Below are 13,513 nucleotides of genomic sequence, written 5' to 3'. Positions count from 1 at the left end.
GTTTAGAAGAAAATTGATGGTGTTTATTAAAAGTTGTACGCCCTTTTTTTTAGCACTCAGGCTATATGAGACATGGACTACAGTTTATGATAAAGTCCGGACCATCATAGTAGTTGAAATTTCAATACTCTTATACTGGAAATCCAATTCTGGACTCTGTGCACCAAAAGTGCACATCCTATTCACTAGGCCAGGGGGAAGGGCTTAAAGGAATAAGCTAAAGAGATTATATGAGGACGAAAGTGTTACATTGTTATTCAGACAGACTTTTGGAAGTTTACAAGTATAAAATACAACAAAAATAAACGTTAATTTTATTAACTACATAGTTAATATCAATAGAATAATCCCATCTTCAATTTACCAGAAATGTTTTGATGAACAGTCTCCGTTGTGCCAGAAGTTTCTTTGGAAATATTTTATTTGTATACCTTAAAGTTCAGTTTCAGCAATGTAAATACAGAACTCGAACTTTCTGTGTTTAAACTAAAGTTTAAAATAAAATTAATGTATGATACAAACATATACATTGAGAAAAATCCGTTATCCGGACAGCGGTACATTGTAACAAATAAACGAGATGCATAAGGTTACTGCGGAAATCTGTATCGATCATACGTTATCCATATGCTAGATACGTACTGCCTTTTTCCCGCTTAGATGTTACATCATGCCCCTGCAGGATGTTTAACATCTAACAGTCTTTCGTATATTACGTACGTTTACGTATGTTACATACGTCATCTATATGCTATATACGTTCATCTGTTTTGAGAACCTTACCACCTGTATAAAGTTCTTTTTTTCTTTCACAGCAAGCTTTTATCTTTAAATGTAATGTTAATCCATTTACACTTACACTTAAACATTACACTTAAAACATGTGATAAACATTACACTTAAAGAAAAAAACGCGCTTGCTTTGAAAGAAAGCATTCACACTCTCCGCTAAGCTCCTCCCATTTTTTTAAAATTTTACTCAATAACTTATAAATAATAAAAACTAGCAAGTATTGTAGAAAATGAGCCAGGTGATATCTACAAAATGTTATCAAGTAAAATAAAAATTATTTCCCAAGTCTTAATATAGACCAGAAACTTGAGTGCGCGGTTTATGACGGTATAGTGGTTGGGCACTAAAATTTAAACATTATACGAAAATGTTGAAAACAATTAGTTCACATATTAATAATATTCTGCAGATATATTCTAAATTTCCGTATGTTCTTCATAACTTTTAAGTTTATCTAATAACATTGAAAAAAGAGTTTTAATGCTGATAAAAAATTTTGTTTATATATTATTATATCTACAGTGTGTGTATATATACTATCTACCATATGCAAATATATGTGTGAAACTCATTAGAACAGAACAAAAATATGTTAATAGATCCCTTGTTAGCTTATTACTAAGTTGAAAATTGTTTTCAATGTTTACAATCATACTCAGTGAATGGTGTTTGCTGTTCCACTTATGTCTTCTTATAACCTCTCGTTGTGTTGTATAATGTATTTGACCATCTTCACCGCTCTGTAGCAGTGTTGACAGGAAGTATTTTTATTTTCAATATGTGCATAAAGTATAATCTTCACCCATTTCATGCTTTATTATTATTATTATTATTATTATTATTATTATTATTATTATTATTATTATTATTATTATTATATCATATTAATGATATAGTCCAAGGGACTAGAAGAATAATAGGGTTCATTTTTAAACAATGACCTGAAATAAAAATGCCAGCTCAAATGTATATTTATGCAATATACTTGCAAGATCGAGACTAGAGTTTGGTGTAGTTATTTGGAATAATATATACATTACATTGGCAAACAAAATTGATTCAGTCGAAAAATGTTTTATTAGGCTACTATCCCGTAAAATGAATGGAGATTACTACTGACGTAGTTATGAATATTGGAATCAGTTTTTGGGATTACGGGCATTTAGTGACAGGAGAAAATTTATTGAAAGAGATTTTATACATAACATACTAGACAATAGACACCATAGTGAATACTGCTTACATAATATAGGTATAAAAGTAACAAATGCATAATATGAGAAATGAATCAACATTAGTTCCCTTGAATCCAAAATGATTATTTCCCTTATTGATTATTCTGTTAAACTCACGTAATTAGCATCAACGCTAATACATGAAAGTTCTTAGTCTTAAGAAAGTGACTGTTTAGCATCATGATAATGATAATGTACATATTGCTTCCTAAAATTATAAAATTAAGAAAAATGGTCAGGCAACGTAAATCATTATTTTTAAATTAATTGAATAAAATAAATTGCAAGTAGTGTGAATTTTTTTAAATCATGTGTTTTCATCCGTTTTTAAATACTACATTTTCACTCTGTTTTTGGAAGAAAGAAAATAAAATATTGTAGTATTTACGAGTTGGCAGTTAGTGATAATAAATTATATATAAACTTTTTCCAATATAAAAAAAAATAAACTACTTAATTCTTTTACTGGATTTCAAAGTGATAGTGCAATATGCAGACATATTTACGAAACATTTATTTATTTATTTATTTATTTATTTATTTATTTATTAAATACTTCTTTTGAGGATGAGAAAGAAGTAACAAAGTCTATCCAATGTAGTAGAGTCGAGAAAGACAATAAAGGTATGATAAAACACACTCAAAACTAGATAAAGATGTTTCTAAGTTGAAAAGTATTATTATTATTATTATTATTATTATTATTATTATTATTATTATTATTATTATTATTATTATTATTATTATTATTATTATTATTATTATTGACGCGGAAAAGAATGAAAATAAAACGATACGTGTAAATAGGATTCAAAATTTCTTGAATCCTTGCAGGATTGGTCATTTTATTTTAGCTTTACATATCACAAATCCATCAGAGTTCAGAAAGAACATTTATGGTATGGTTGAAGGATGCTTACTACCTAATTGGCTGGAATCGCACTTGAATATTAGATGTTGCTGTACAGACAGAAAGAACTAAAAGCGGTGTGGTGAACGGAGACACCTGTATACTACGTGCGATTTCCTGTGTTTTGGTGTTAATGATGTTCCTTGATGTGTGCTTGCCATTTTACTAACGCTTTGAGATTGGTGGGCGTTCCTCTCTTACAGACAAAAATTGTGACATTTTCTTACGTGTGAAATCACTAAGCAATCTTTATGTTGGTTTTTTATATGCAGTTTTACAAATGTAGACACCATTAATTCTTTAGTAACCACCTTGCAACAACACCATGCGAGACTTTGTTCATAATAAGCTGAACTGTAGAAATGAGAGATAAAAACGTTTAATAAATACTCTTGGAAGTGGCAAAGCAATTTATAACAATGCAATAATGTAAAAATAATTACTTGATGATTATAAGGTTGGTTTCTTGTAGATAAATTGATAAGCAAATGTGTACTGTGTGTGCTGGAAAACGGTAGCAACTAACGAACTGTTTTCAAGAACAGCGAGACCTGTTGATGAGTAGTGTGTATAGTAGACACATTTGTCTAGCTGTATAATACTGTCTAGTATTTGGTGTAAAGAACGCTAAAAAAAGGAAATTTCCTTTAAGAGTTTTATGTTAAAATTAAAAAGAAACACTGGAATTATGGATATAACTTAATACAGCTTTATATTAAAACAAATAAATAGTTCGCTTGTGTGTGTCACAAGACTATATTGGGCACTAAATGTAAAGGCGTATGTAACAAGTTAACTACTGAGCTGTACAGTGTTGCCATATGTGAATAACAAGTTGAACATAAATCAAATCACGCTACAACATTGGAAGTCCACATTTTACTTCAGCTTCACAACGTAGGAAAATGGAGTTAGGTAATAATTTGGAAGCTGCTGTATATTTGGTTTACTGTAAGTAGTGTCTCGGGTATGGTTTCAAACTGCATAGCTTAGAAAAGAGCACAGAGAGCGTTTATTTTCGAAGTAAACGAGGAAGACTTGCGGAACTGCAGTAAATAGTTTTCGCGATCATCAATTACTCTACATACTTACTACCATGATTTAGCATCTCTTACTTTGGTTGTATGACAGATTAGCAGCTTATACTGTATATCCAGAATAGTATCCAAAATAAATAAATAAAAATCAAGGAAAGCTGGTGATTACGGAACCGCGTCTCATACTTAGAAAACTTAAATAACTCTAGCAAAGAGTTTTAATTCATACCTTATAATTGGATTAGTTGTATTATAGACTAATCCTCTGTTTTTGATACATGTTCTACGACATTGGAAATATGAAATTTGGCTGGCGGAAAATATAATGCAGAGTAGAAGTTAAAATGTAGGGCAATAATGACTTAGATATCACACAAAATGAAATAAAAGATTTAAGCAAAGACTAGAAAACACCCATGCCACAATATTTAGATTAGCACTCATTACTATCTCCATAATCAATACAATAATGATATAATAAATTTTTATGGGAAGCTCTGCAATAACTTTTAATCTGTTAATACGGAAGATGAATAATATAGTCTATGTGTCATTGCTTGATGCTATTCTTCCTAAGAATAATGATGTAAAGCTTCTGAAACAAAAGTGGATGGTCATGTGTCTTTTGAACCACAATCGCACAGTGGCCAGTACAAGTGCGTATACACTAACTAACTAAAGATATACCGCATTAACTTTATACCTAGTCTACCATTCCAAGAGCTGCTATCGGCTGAAGGAATTCCACTCCCTTTCGCTAAGGCTCTCTCGCTTAGCAACAGCTGAACTCTTATTGGTTCATCGCGTGGGTGTGTAGCAGGTGAGCTTTAGTTCACATTTTTGCCACGGCTCAAGACATTTTGGCAGCACTATAACTCTATTGTCTATGGAATCCGGAAGTTCAATGCCACATTCACAAAAGCTCTCCAACGACTTCTGTGCTTAGCCAACTAGATCCAGTTTCTACTTAGTATTCCTATTTCTGCAAGATCTAACTTAATACTCGTATTGTCCTCTCATCTGCGCCTAGGTCTTCCTAATGGAAGTTTTTCTATTGTATTTCCAGTAGACAATTTTGAAAGCGTCCCTACATTCTTCCATTCTGGTTACATGATCTACCCACCTGAGCATCCTAAGCTTGATGACCCTAACAATATTTGGTAAGCGGTTTAAATTATACAGTTCCTCGTTATGAAGTTTCCATCATCCCCCGTTTCTCTTGGGTCCGAATATTCGTCTCAGAATTTTATTTTCAAATACTTTCAGTCTCCATTCTTCCCTCCGAGTAAGCGACTATGTTTCGCAACCGTGCAGGACAACAAGCATGATTATCGTTTTATATATTTTAAGTTCCAAATTCCTCGACAGAATTCGCGACGACAAAATATTTTGAACTGAATAAAAACACGGAGTCCCTGGTTTCAGTCGAAATTTAATTTCTTCGTGGATATGATTTTGATCTGTTAACACTAGTGCTGCAATACGTATACACTACTGCTGTTAAAATTCGAATAATTCATTATTGGAATGTTCAAATATATTGATTCTTCGAATATTTACTATTGGAAAATTCGAATAGCAGCAGGAACATTATTTGAATAATGATATTTCGAATAATTATTCGAATAAATTTAACACGATAATATACACATTCTATGTATCCCTCTGTCAGGTAATCTCCAAAGGATCATTGAAATACACTTCTCAGTAGTAAACGGAGAATCAATTATGTTCTCTACGCAATGTAAGGAGCATAGTAGCTCACTGACAGAGTGCTCACTTCTGGTGGGAAGAATCTCAGGTTATATGAGTTTGTAATGGACAACATTATCTGTGGGTTTTGTGGAGGTTCCCTGGTTTTCTCCCACGTTCCCATTCCATCAATTATTTTGTAAACATTCAGTTTCATTAATTATCCGTCTCCTTTAGTCTACAGAGCTTAATCGTGGGACGTAAAACTGAAATATCTCATTTTATTATTTTCTTTCCACGTCTAAGAAGAGTAAACTAAAATTGTTCGATTCATTCTTAAATGATTTGAGTAGTTTTATTTTTGTTTTATTTTATTTTTATTATTTTTTTTTTAAGTATGGCTATACTCCCTTTGTCTAGTGCCGTCGGATGTAGAACAACTTCTTCTTTCACATGGATGAAATTCCATGTAGCTTATTTCTAGTAGATAAGGATTAGGAATTAGATTTCTGGGCTTTCGGCATCTATGATCATGTTAGCCCGTCATGTGTGAGGAATGACGCCCTTCGGCGATTACACTATTCGAAGAAAGGGAAGGAAGCTGCCTGGGACCTGATGTTAGGCATAATCAAGACATTTCCTGGTGTGAATAACGAAACTACAGGAAAACTTCACTCAGGACGATCAGCCTAATGAACTTTTTGCAGTTTTATGACCGAGTGTCCCCACTGGAAATAGAACTCGGGACCGTTCGCACCAAAGGCGAGATCGTTAGTGACTTATTTCTAGTAGAAGGGTAAATAGTGCATAATAACGTGACAAAAACAGAATTCCGTATTTCCCTTGATAACCTTTGAAGAAGTGCAAAAATTAACATAATCACTAACTTTTAATAATATATTTATGTAAAATGTACCCTCTTGCTTTCTATTTCTGTGTTTCATATTCTACAGTAAAGAGAATAGTGTGAGGAAGTGACTATTACGCTACTGAAATCACATACATTAGTTTATCAATAATATTCAATTCCATGGAGCTTTATGCAAACAATCCGTTATTCAAACACTCGCGTTTTACCATCCATAATCTAACATTTATATTGCTATGGTTATTATATGTATTTTTTTAAAATGTAATTGATGGTTCAGTAAAGAAACAAATGTTTAATTTGTGTGATATATTGGTTTGGAAGTGTGTGCAAAGAAGTGTACAAGTTTTCAACAAATTTATTTAACAAATCTTCTGAAAACAAATAAGGAAATGTAAAACAAGAAACGAACTGAATGGAATTGAATTGAAGTTGTAAAGCTATATCTTCCAACAGCAATTACGTTCTGTTTTATGGATTGATCACGAACGCCAAATTTTAATTTCGTGTGGAACATATTACATCACGCTTGAAACAAAGAACAAATAACAAAGATATGAGAGTCATCGTTAAATCTTAATTTTAACCACTTCACGTACTTAAAAAGGTTGTTACAAAAACCAGCGTACTTCATATAATGAGGAGACGCGAATGTTATATGTATCTCTTTTCTCTCGTGAAGCACTGTGAATATATTATGTTTTAACACATTTGTATAATCACGTTTCAAGTGGACTTCTTTACTACAGATTTCATCTATTTTTTAAAGCTCCTCTTAGATGGACAAAGAATGTATTTTATTTACTCCACTATAATATGATATATTATTCTACTTCACTTTAGAAATATCTTGAAAGGTCTGCAGAAACACTCGTTTTCGTAGTAGTTCCTTTGTATGCTGTCGCCTTGTTCATGGTATACTCAGATTGTGTTGACATTGTTTCTTGAAGACTCTCCAATTACCGCGTTTACTTACGGATGAATATACCATCTCTTGATTGTCTTGAAGTATCTTATGCACGTACTCAAGCGTATCTAACCCAACACTTGGCTAACTCCACTATATGTGTAGTATGTATATATGTAACTCAGGAAAAAAAAAACACTTGTTCTGCTTCCTTATGACGTCATTCAACACGTGAGGACAAATTTCGCCGAATGAATCACGCTCTTGTAATTATAAAAGATGTATGTTTTAGTTGGGAAATATAAAGATCAGAGAGAGAATAAAATTGAATACTAATTTTATAAAATTAATTTAAATCGTTAGTTTTTTTTTTTTTGGCAATGAAAGTTTTATTATTCAGACTACCAAACTTTTGTGGTCCAGTGTAGCGTGGTTGCTGACGCTCTCGTCTTTGGTGCAAGCGATCTCGGGTTCGATTCCCGATGGGATCGGAAAAAGTGTAAAAGCTTTTCAGGCCAATTATTGAGTTTTCCTCATTCACACAAGGCAAATGCTGGAGTGGTACTTAACATGTAGGTCCAAGGCTGCTTCCTTCTTTGCCCAATTCTTTCTTTCTTTCCTTTTCTGGGGCGATTGCTGAGGGATGTTATCCCTCATATGTAATGAGCTAACATGTCTATAGATGCCTTAAGCCCAGAAATCTAAATTCCTAAAATCCTACGACCAAAGTTTTTGAGTTTCCCACCACTTTTCAAGGTTTATGCTATTTAAAAATACCCTTCAAAAAATTACGTAGCTCCAAACTGGCTGTTATTATTCAAAAATAAGTGCAATATAAGTGACCTGTAGCATCTTTGGAAATTTGAAGTGAAGTGCTGGTAAAATAAATCCTAAAATAACTTTCAGTGATAAAAAATAAATATCTTTAACTAACTCCAAAATAACTTTCGTCATTTTTTAAAAGGTAACAACACATTGACTTTTGCTATTTAAAATTAATTACACGTAACCTTAGATTTCATTATTTCAGATCAAGTAATACGAAAACGAATTTCATTATTTACAATTCATAAGTGGTAAACTATATAATGATAGTTAAGCATTGTAAAATAATATTAACCATTGAAATAAGCGTTTCCATTTGTACTTTTCAAAACATCAGAAGAACAGACGAACTTTAGATTAATACCTCATCAAACATGTCATATTCATATGCTTATCTTCAAAGTGATTCAATATTCTGTTGAATTTTGATATTCCATGATAATGCAATAAGGATAATGTCTGATACTAGAACTGAATTTATCATGGCTATACATACATTAACATCACGCAACTGGGGCTTAAAGTACTGCACTGTTAGTACGTCCATCTGTTGCTCCATACGATATTTTGAACGTAAGCTAATTTTTGAATTCTGTCTTTTGCAATAGATAGGTAGAGCGATTATCTCGACCGAGTCCATTAATGGGGTCAATCCATTAATATATTAACAAGTAATGGTGACTTTAACGGTGGCTATCCATATCCCATTTAAAAATGATAACACTCTAGCTTCTATGCAACCCGCACAGTAGCAAAGAAATGTTGATTCCATATAATAAAGGGATGTGTTGTTTTTCTTACAGCAAAATGTCCCTCCGAATATCCCATACATTGGATCACGTGGTCTTCTTTACTGCCTATAACAGAGTTTATTCTGTGAAATTAAAAAAAAAAAACTCTTCTTTTCGGCTTGCTAATTACGGTGCATAAAGAAAAATATAACCCCGAACACCTACATATCTAATAGTCAAAATAAAATGCACAGAAATTATAACTTCATAATCACTGTCTGACTCAGCTGATTTCTCGCAAAGTGAGTTTTCGGCGTTCACGTTTCCTCCGTACACTGTGACCAATGAAGGGAACAGAAGAGTTTTTAAAACTCTCTCTCCAAGAGAAACATAAGGCATAATAGTCTGTTATATTATTTATTTTCATTATATTTTGTCTAAATTCAGTTCTTATACGGACCTGATGCTCGTATTTTATTGATATGTTCTCACTTAGTCTCTTGAAAGATCTGGTACCATTTAACAAAATATATTGCAAAACTCTTTTTAATATGTAACTATTTCAAATGTGAAAGATATGAACCCTTTCTTCTTTCTCTTGTATTTCAGGTTAACTGGCAGCAGTGCATCCAGCTTGTCGGAACTTTCGTTCTTGGCGTCGCGACGACCTGGAACACATCCTGTGGCCCCCGTGACCTCTGCCGGAGTTCCTACGGCGGGGGTCGGGGGGCCAGAGATTCATCCGGCCTACAGGCTTAACCCTTATATGGAGCATCTCTACGGCTCTCTCCACTCTAGTCCTACAGCCTCTTTAAGAGGCCTTAGCCCACTCGATTCCCGAGGTGAGTAACATACTTTATATTAATTTTTAGAGATACGTAACAGTAATTTGAAACTATTTCCATGTATACGAGATATCGAGATTTTACTTAGTTTTTTTGTTTATTTCATCATATAAATATGGTGTAGAAACTTTAATTAAGGCCATCCTTCTTGTCTTAGGAGAAATAATCGTTAAGTCGTCTTCATACCAACTTCATGGTCTAAGTTCGATGTTTAGTGATAGCAGGATTAGCTCACTTGTTTCTGCCCTCGCTCAAATGCGGCTCAAGAGTTCATCCAGTTTTTGTCATTGTATTGCTCATAGAAATCTAGGGAATAAAAGCGGCTTGAATGTGGTATTATCCACAGTATCTTCTCTATGGGCCAGTCATGAAAGTGGTCATGACCTCCTACAGACACCACCCATGGGCCATATTCTCCCGAACCGAAACGTACCTTTAGGAAACGTACCATATTCTCCGTCTCCGTCCCTTATGCGCTTAAGTGAAACAGGTAAATGTACTAATATGTATTCTCACCATAATGTAAAAAGTGTACTGAATAAATGCATCAGATGTGACTATTTGTAAGAACAATTTGTATTCTTTCATCCATGATAGATTACCGTGATTTTGGCAATGTTTCTTTATTTTTAAACTAACCCAACGTAGAGTATCTTGCGTCGAGTTTAAGCGTAACTGAATAAGAACATTAAATGTGAAGGTGATATAAAAGTAAGGATAGGAATGGCAAAGAAGCAATTAGAAAGAAGAAAAATATATATTTTATGGATCCAAGAGTTGAAAAAAAGATTCATAAAATGTTTTGTGTCGGATATTGTACTTCATGGGGCAGAAACACTAACACTACGCAAAAGTTATTTAGAAAGTAAAAGATTCAAGTGGTGGTAGATTTTTAAGGAAGTAACATTGAAAAAATTAAACATTTCTCGTTTCAAAGTTTCCGCATATGCTTATTCTTGTATACAAGATTTTGAACATTACTTAAGTTGACTTTTTGTAGTTTAAAGCAATAAAATTGTATTTTCTTTCTTTCTTTTTTTTTTTTAAATACCGATATTACTTTCTTCAAGAGCTGCCACTAGACTGGAGATTTTCGAAGTGTGAGTGTTGAGAAGAATGGAAAATGGCGGGTTGGAACGAAAAGCAAATGAGGAAGCGCTAGGAATAGCAGAAGAGAAAAGAACGATTTTAAGTGTAAATATAAAGAAACAGGCTGGAACATTGGGTGATAAAGAAACTGTATTATAAATGGTGTGAGAAACGGTATGGAGGAAGGAAAAAGAGGGAGAGGTGAAAGATGCTTCAATTCTGGATGATATTAAGGCATAAAATTATTACGGAGAGGCTAGTTAAGGACCGTGGTGTATAGTAGCTAGTGTTACCCACGAGGAAAGACGAGACAAGAAGGGAGGTTTTCTCATCTTGTCTCGCAATTTTTGTCGAATTCTCGTCTTACGTCTATTCTCGAAGAATTCTTTCTTGTCTTGTCTCGATTTCTGAAAGATTTTTTCGTCTCGTTTGGTTTCGTAAATTTATGTGCAAAATTGTTGCCCTGATTCTTTTTTTAATTTCATCTACATGTAGAAATAGAGTCATTTCGTGTCTCACGAAAGATCCACGAAAGATGTGATATAACAGCATTTAAACCATATTTATCTTCAAAATATGTTGTGCAACGACTTGTGTATCCTTAAAACTTTTATAAATGTTGTTCATTATGTTTGTAGAATCACTTTATCAATTTATAGATTTTTTTTAAATATTGTTAATCATGTAACACTAAAAAATTGTTTGAGATCCAAGATTTGGGTGACTAGTGTTACTCACGGGATTCGTAAAATTTCGTGTCTTGTCTCGTCTCAGAACGAGACTAGACTTATTGTTTCTCGTCTCGTCTTATTTTCAAGACTCGTCTTGACTTGTTTTAGCGTCTCGTCTCGTGAGGAACACTTATAGGAACCTTTCAGTTTTCGCCAATTGACCAGCAAGTAATGGCAGGATATCTATGATGACGATTGTGTTATTTTTTATCAATTTTGTCCAGGATGTAAAGGGCCAAAAGTTAGGAACAGAATTCATTGATGGAGATGATACAATAATAATAATAATAATAATAATAATCGATTTCCCATGTATTAAAAACGGGTTTGTAAATACGCCTGAGATATACGCAACCCATTTTACTTTTGTACTTTGACGGATTGTATACCTTGCAGGATAAATATTTATCTAATTCTATGCTTTTTCTTTATTACGGAGTTAGGTTTATAAGAAACTCCTCTCTATATATAATTGTGAAGCCAAAGATTCATATATTTGGTTTTTATACGTATTTTTATCTTTCTTAATCCTAAGTGGACATAAAAGTAATAATATTCTAGTATGTGATATGTATATTAAAAATATGTCTGCATTTGGCTTTTTTTTTTTTTTTATTTATTTCGAGGCCATGTGCATCAACCTTGAGGACAACCAAGAAGTAACCAAGTATTGGCTGCTGCATTCAATGAAGATATGCAATGACTACTTTGTTAGTGTGATAACATCGTCTACAAACCCACAAAACATTTTATTTAGTGGTAGTGCGGTATATATATATATATATATATATATATATATATATATATATATATATATATATATATATCTGTGTGAAAGAACATACCCTCCCACAGTGTAAAAAGATAAATAAAAACGAAAGAGAAGCACACACACTCAAAGATTTCTGCCTGCTTGGCTTGACTTATGTGTACGTTATCAACTCTGAAAAGAGAAGAATTTTCACACACTGAGAGAGATGCGGGAACTGGTAACCAAATCCAGCTTTTGTGTCTGGATATGTTTCGGGGAGGAGAAAAAAGATGGTCCTGATAACACTGAAATTTCAGATCCAACTTCCCCTTGTATCTCCATCTTCTGGCTGTTTGAATGGGTCGTTCTGAAGTACCTGCTGTGGTGGATAAAATGCCAGTCGTGTCCTTTAAAACCTCGCTAGACGAAGGCGCTGTATAATAAGACTGCTTGTAACCGTCGTTATCTTTTCCTTTTCCTATTCTGCCTATCATATGGCTTTCTTTAATGGACTGTGGGTGGCAGGACATATAAGTGCTATTGGGTAAGACGATAGGATAGGATTCGCATTTTAATAGTTTCCGGTGTGGGAATGGGTTTGAGGTGGTGATTTTAGCAAAGACAAGCGGTTACGTGGAGATGTTAGAATCTATGAAGACAACAAAGCAAAGTATATGCCTGTGTTTCATTTTATGTGCTGGAGACTAAACATAATTTATGGTTGATAATTTTGAATTAACTTAATGTATGTGTAGAATACAGGTAAAATGCATACTAACTCGATTGTCATGAAAAACCAGGCAGTGTTAGAAGTCAAAACCTATTTCGTGTTGCATGAATGAAATGGCTAACAAACAGATGTAACCAACGATACAATTGTAATGCATGATGGAGAGAGAGAGAGAGAGAGAAACATTCTAAAACCTGTGACAGATATTTTAACAAATGAATAGTCATGATTGGTATTGGATACTTTGATTCTTGAAACCGACCAACGTTAATTAGTTTCACTAGTTCGTTAGTCATGAAATCTTGAACGATTTTATGTCATATCAATGCACATATCGAAATACTCGTTTGATATATGTGAATCAGGGCT

General features: G+C 33.3%; 1 protein-coding gene across 4 annotated transcripts in view; it reads left to right on the top strand.

The window, feature by feature from the left end:
- Positions 1–13,513, top strand: part of ci (transcriptional activator cubitus interruptus) — a 583,442-nt gene that overhangs the window by 496,761 nt on the left and 73,168 nt on the right. For all 4 annotated transcript variants that reach the window (XM_081748738.1, XM_081748736.1, XM_081748737.1 and 1 more), the window contains one exon: positions 9,608–9,840. In XM_081748738.1, the coding sequence (XP_081604864.1) occupies positions 9,608–9,840 (233 nt within the window). The remainder of the gene's footprint in view (positions 1–9,607; positions 9,841–13,513) is intronic.

The sequence above is a fragment of the Thermobia domestica genome, chromosome 2 (genome assembly GCF_964235325.1).
Source record: "Thermobia domestica chromosome 2, izTheDome1.hap1.1, whole genome shotgun sequence".
NCBI classification, from domain to species: Eukaryota; Metazoa; Arthropoda; class Insecta; order Zygentoma; family Lepismatidae; genus Thermobia; species Thermobia domestica.
This window is presented reverse-complemented; position numbering and strand designations above follow the sequence as displayed.